The 6,001-nt window shown below is 36.6% G+C and overlaps 1 protein-coding gene across 3 annotated transcripts; it reads left to right on the top strand.

The window, feature by feature from the left end:
• Nucleotides 1–227: 227 nt before the first annotated feature.
• LOC131795350 (neuroglobin-like) lies at nucleotides 228–5,397 on the top strand. 3 transcript variants are annotated; one of them, XM_066160526.1, is made up of 4 exons: nucleotides 228–380; nucleotides 786–1,012; nucleotides 3,380–3,608; nucleotides 4,465–5,397. In XM_066160526.1, the coding sequence occupies exons 2-4, from the start codon at nucleotides 861–863 to the stop codon at nucleotides 4,597–4,599; spliced, it is 516 nt and encodes a 171-aa protein (XP_066016623.1). In that variant the 5' UTR covers nucleotides 228–380; nucleotides 786–860; the 3' UTR covers nucleotides 4,600–5,397. The 3 variants fall into 3 exon arrangements, with proteins under 3 accessions (XP_066016623.1, XP_066016624.1, XP_058968913.2); XM_066160527.1 differs by having other exon boundaries at nucleotides 236–371; XM_059112930.2 differs by lacking the exon at nucleotides 228–380 and having other exon boundaries at nucleotides 744–1,012.
• Nucleotides 5,398–6,001: the final 604 nt, after the last annotated feature.

Raw genomic sequence — 6,001 nt, 5'->3', positions numbered from 1 at the left:
TATGTATTTATAAAACATAATTTTCACTTTGCGTCAAATAGTATTCACATAATTAACATTTTCTTTAAAAATACCGAAATTGAAAAATAAAGAAAAATATTTAATATTTCCGGTAATTGTTAAAGTGAAGTAATTACTTGCTATTATGCAAAACATAAAAGATATGATGAGGGGAAGTCTTAGATAAATGTTAACTACACCTGCAGCAACGACGTAACAAAGCCTAAAGAAGAAGAATGATTGTGGTACGCACAGGATATAACTCTACGAATATCAAAGGCGAAGTCTTAGTCATGAAGTGCATTTAAATGAAGCAATATTGTTTGGTGGAACATTGTTATCACCTTCGGCGAGGATCGCGAGGACTCAAGGTAGAAAAAGTGAGAAAATTTCAAGCCTCGCCGACGAATGAATAAAACACTAAGCTGTTGATCAGCTGTAAGTTTATGTGGCTCTGACAAAAGGCGCGGGTACAAATGTCACTTTCGATGTTAAAATCACTATCTGCCTCATCTATCTCGTTAGTCGATAACTAGCTGGGTGTTTGGGTCTCTTTGAGGGCGCAACACCACTCCACGGTTAGAGATACGATAAACAAATTATTATTTATTTCAAGAGGTAATTCAATCCTCTGTGATTGGCTGTAGTGGGTGAGTTCTTTCGAATGGTTTAATTTTTCAAACGTGTAAATTTTTACGTAAACCGCTGCCCTAATTGACAGTTTCTTTCACGTCGTTGTAATGCCGAATGATATGAAAGCTGATTAACAACTTGGTATAATTCAGGTGCCGAAATGAGTTGCAGCTGGCCATGACATCTTCAGTGTGAGTTTGTAAAAGCTTAGGTGGTTTAACTGTATAATGGGCTGTTCTTCATCATTGCACAACAAAGAGCTTGTTTCCAAAGTCAATATTTCGAATAACCTCAGCGATGCTCAAAAGATTGCCATACAGATGACGTGGAAAACGGTCGAAGAAAATCGAACGAAGATTGGAAAACAAACATGGATAAGGTAATTTGGTTGTAAGAAAAATTATGTTTCAAAGACGCATATATCTGAAGATGTTAACCTTGCGTTCAAGCGCAACATTTTCCAAACTTCTGCACACAGGAACATGGAAAAATACTGTATTAGAGACAGGAAACGGTCGAAAGATGTTTATATTCTAGAATAACCTTTTTTCAAATGTTTTAAAGAGGGATTGATTGAAGATATATTTACAAAAAAACTCTTATTGCAAGTCGCAGCCAGCTAAAAGTTTTGTTGTTTAATTAAGTCACACCAGATTTTGTTCCATTAGTTCGTTTTTAGGCTAGTAAAGTTCAAAATTGGGAACATGTATCCCTAAATTCAATAGCAATGACAGTTTCTCTGGTACCCTAATTATTTTCAGCTTCTAAATTGGCTGAATAATTTATTCTTTATTGTCGGTATAGTCACGAATTTTCTGTATATTTTTTTTCATTCAAATCCGAGTTGAATGTAAAATCAATGAGGTTGCACAAACAAGCTAGTTTAAAACACAGAATGAAGCAATCTAGAGAGACTTCTGATAAAAAAAAAAAAAAAAAAAATTGCCCGACAAATAATGACACCTGCAGATTTTTCTATTTTCCTTCCCAGTAATATATGCAAAGTTTTTGCGAAACGTTAACACATCTTCTGCTTGCTGCGATAGAGAACTTAAGGACAGAATTCGCCAGGCAACGAGTGGAAACCGGAGATTTAACGTCTTTCTTTACCGCCGTAATGCTCTCTGTAAGTTTTGGTTCGTCCAGCTAAAACAAGATTCATTGATTGGCGAATGATATCAATTACAAAGCGCGCCAAACGGAAACTGTATTTGTCTGCTTTCGAGTCGATGTCCGACTGATATTAAGAAAACTCAAAGCTGCAAAGTTTGTGTTCCATGCCACACTTTGCTCGGGGAAATCTACAGGGAAAAAGCATGATTTATATTTAGCTATGCAGGTAAAGCCTTCAGTACTAAAAATTAAAAAGAATGATCGTCGTGCATATTATGAAGTGATGAATTTTTTTCTATGACATGTTCGTGAATATTAAATTTCCCAAATTCGTTTCTCTTGTCTCATTGATGAAAATGAGTACCCACGCGGAAAGATTGAAACTTTAGAAATCTCTCATGAAAAACAGCTGTAGCCGTTTGATTGAAACTTTACGCCTTCATTGTCAAGATAAACAATGCATGGAATTATCAGCGCTACGTTTAAATAAGTTTTTAAAATTAACGTTTAGGAAAATTAAAACACTGATCATGATCAATTTCAAAAAAAATTTGTACTTTTTGAATTTTTCTGAGTTTATGCCTTTGTCTGTATTCACATTCTAGCAACAGTAGCATCTGATTACACCGAAGGGCTCATACGAGGTAAAGCTGAAGTTACTGTGTGAAAACTCTGCCTCCGTTTGTCTTTTAACAAAGGTTTCAGTTACCCAGCGATATATCATTATGAATACCAGATCCCAGATCCTTCATTTAATCAGCGAAAAAAACCTTGCACTGTAGTGAGGCATTTTAGCCAAACTTCCACCTCCATGCAAACGGGAAGTTGAGATGTTAAAAAATTATGAACGGAACTTCAAAGTCTCAGGAAGTCGTTCTCGGTTTGAAATTTCTTACAGAGTGTGCTTTCTGTACGAATTCTGTTGATAATTGAAAACCCGCTGTTTCTTGTGATCCCATCGACATTTTTCTAAAGAGAAATACGAACAAATTGCAGTATATGAGTTTCATGGTGCGCTTATTGTTCAGCACCTTGATAACCTAAGTGTCATTGATGCTGTGACTTGGCTACAAAAGAGCGCATTTCCCTCTACCGAGGAAAACGGATTCACCCCTTTTTATATCAGATTTTTTTCCATAAAATTTTTAAGAATTTTTTCCATATTGTGGTCTCGCTTCTTATTAGCCAAGTCCTACCGTGGTGATAGTGGAATATCAGAAAATACCAGATTTTTCCCCGAGAAATATCGATATAGCCTGAGATTGCATAAAATTTATATGTAAATAAACTCATTTTCGTATTCTAAATGCTAAAATTCCTGGAAAACAAGATGATTTATAACGGTATTTTGATAAGGAAAACCCCCTGACCAGGCCTGCAGGGCAGTTAAAACGCACTGTGCCCATTTTAAGCCTAAAAGCATAAAATGTGAATTCGAGACATTGTAGAATGTGCTGCGAAAAAAAGCTTGGTGCTATGTCAGTTATATAATCACCATCTATTCAAATATTTTCTGAGAAAATATTACATAAATTAGCGCTTTGTCTCCGAAATGTCTGTATCAGACTGTAAACCATTCAATAGGGAAAAGTTACAATTGAAAAGCTCAATAAGACTTCATTTTTCGTTGCAGGGTTTTCGAATTAAATCCTCAAATTAAGAAGATGATGCCAGAGTTTAATACAAATGATCCAGTGGAAGAGCTAAAATCGGCACGAGCTTTATTTGGACACAGTAAAACCTACATGAAATGTCTTGAAAATGCTGTCACATCCATGGACGATAATGAACGCTTTGTCACTTATCTTGTTGAACTCGGGAGACGACATCAGGTTCGGCCCCTCAAAGCCCATTACTTGGATGTAAGTAGACTCTCTCTTAACAGGTTTTCCCTTTTCTCAGTGTATTAGACCCGGTCGTTTATGTAGTGATGACTCCGATTTCTTCAACAAATCAGTGGCAATGTGCCAGTTTTTCGAAAAACGTGACTGGTGGCCCGCTTGAACGACAGAAACAGGATACCGCGCCCAACAAATTGACCGACAATCAGCACTACAAATGGCTCAGAAGGAAAACACTGATCGCATTCCATTCACTCTCACATTTCACCCTCAAAACCACGCATTTAAATTCATCATTCTTGAAAACTTAAAATTAAGTGAAAATGATTCAGAGACTGGTACAATCTTTTCGCAACCTCTACTTATTTCGTTCAAACGTGAAAACTGATTTTTAAATGCGAGCGCGAACGATACAAAACTTGTACTCTCATTCATTACGTTGCGAAAATATCCGCCGATATCTGTCACGTGCATTGCATAACTTGCACTTATTACAAAAAGATATACATTACTGAAACAGGAAGACGACCAGGTGACCGATTCCGGGAACACCATGGCGATGTAGTAAGGAATAAAGAGCACGCATCAAAACCATATTCCCAGACACTTTTATCTCATTAATCATTCTAAGCAGCAGCGGTACATGGAAGTCTGCGGCCTCTCTTTACATCTTGGCAGTTCGGAAAGCCACAAAATTCTACCATAAGGCTATGATACGTTGTCTATTTAAAAATTATCTATAATTGTGTAACTTTACTCATAGTTTAACTTCATCTATCAAAATTTATTTTCATTTGGTTTCGCTTCATACATCGATATGTTTATTTTCAGGCTGATCCTATGAGAATTTAACTGATTCTTATTTATTCCTTTGCAGTTGATACATGAGGCCCTCATGTTTTCTTTAAAAGAAATTTTCCAGTCAGAATGGACATCTGAAACTTTTGAAGCCTGGGACGCTTTATCTAAATTCATGTTCAAGGCGATGCTTACAGGCCTGAATGATACATAACTGCTTTTATGCTTACAAATTCTCCACTCAAAAAAATGTGTTCTTCCTTGACAGATTATTGGATACCACTATAATCAGTATGTTTTTTTTTTATCATTTAGTTCCTCCAACAATTCGCTGGTATCCATTTATACTCTTGGGGGTGGGGAGAGATTGAAAGACTGTGAGACTGTGCAGCAGACGTAAGCTGCCAAATAACAAATCCCAAGGATGCCGCCCTGGGTTCGAGTTCGGACACTCAATCATGGTTCCAACGATACCAGTCATTATTTTGAGAAATCACAATTTCAATGGTGGACTCAACGAAAGCTAAAGTCGATACATATCGCTGTCTTCTTCATCATTCGTCCGATATGTGATCAAGGGAATTTCGGAATTATCACCCTCAGAATGAAATAATCAGTTTATCAAGTGACCTCTAGTTAATGAATTTGAATACAGCTGTATAAAATAACCTGTCCCTTACCGGACTAAGTCTTATTACGTTAGAAAATATTGCTTGATAACTTTTTCTTTCAGATTGGTACAGTGGTATGAAATGTCCAAGTAGCGATAGTTTTTCAAAAAGTAACGAGAATTGTAAGCAGAATTTGCGGTTGTAGATCGCTTTCTTTTTCTTGAAAGAGAACCAATATTTCGCGCCCTCGTAAGGGGAAGTTGTTATTGTTCACGTATTTCCTAGGGCAGGAGAAATTTGGCGAGTTCGCTCTCAGAAAAGCATTGGTTCATTAAACTTTTCATTGTTTATTAAAAAAAATGCTATCAAAGACATTATTTCAAAGCCCATGAGCGTTTGGCACTTTTAGTCCGTAGAAAATTGTTATTTACATTTCGTTTTTGCACTAGTGTATAATACAATACAGAGATATGTCATCTACAAATACTTTTGTTATTATAATGAATTATTTTACTCATATTTGATTATGATAAGATTCTGAACAACCATGAGTAAATATTTGCTTACGTTATGTCATAAAGTTATTTAGGCCTGACTTGAAGCCAATATACGGCATCCAAAGACGATTGCTCGAATAACACCGGTCGGCCAGCCAAAAGCGCGGAAAAATAAGTGGAAGCCGACGTGTTTTGGCGGGAAACACAAAGCACAAAATAAAGCATTGTAGCTCGTGTTGTCGTACAGACAATTTTTGAATAAGTGTTAAGCTGAAATGATGTCAGAATCGCAAAATCAAATAAATTTACGGGGAAGAAGACACTCTAGTACACCTGAAAGTGAGAAGGTTTCCTTGAAATTTTTGTTTAAACAGACAAAAACCGCGAAGAGCTCACCTTGAGAAGACGATCTGTTATTCACGTGTCACCTTGCGATTAGGACTAAGCGACAATTCAAGTTCAATGCATGACATTCGTAGTGGCTACAAATGCTACCTCTGGGCAGTTC

The sequence above is a fragment of the Pocillopora verrucosa genome, chromosome 13 (assembly GCF_036669915.1).
Source record: "Pocillopora verrucosa isolate sample1 chromosome 13, ASM3666991v2, whole genome shotgun sequence".
NCBI classification, from domain to species: domain Eukaryota; kingdom Metazoa; phylum Cnidaria; class Anthozoa; order Scleractinia; family Pocilloporidae; genus Pocillopora; species Pocillopora verrucosa.
Note: the sequence above shows the minus strand (reverse complement) of the source record. Positions and strands in the feature narration are given on the sequence as shown.

Excerpts from the sequence above, each read along its gene's own strand:
- LOC131795350 (XM_066160526.1), top strand. The coding sequence starts at position 861 with ATGGGCTGTTCTTCATCATTGCACAACAAAGAGCTTGTTTCCAAAGTC. Across the intron at positions 1,013-3,379 it reads GGAAAACAAACATGGATAAG|GGTTTTCGAATTAAATCCTC; the intron begins GTAATTTGGTTG and ends TTTTCGTTGCAG. Across the intron at positions 3,609-4,464 it reads TCAAAGCCCATTACTTGGAT|TTGATACATGAGGCCCTCAT; the intron begins GTAAGTAGACTC and ends ATTCCTTTGCAG.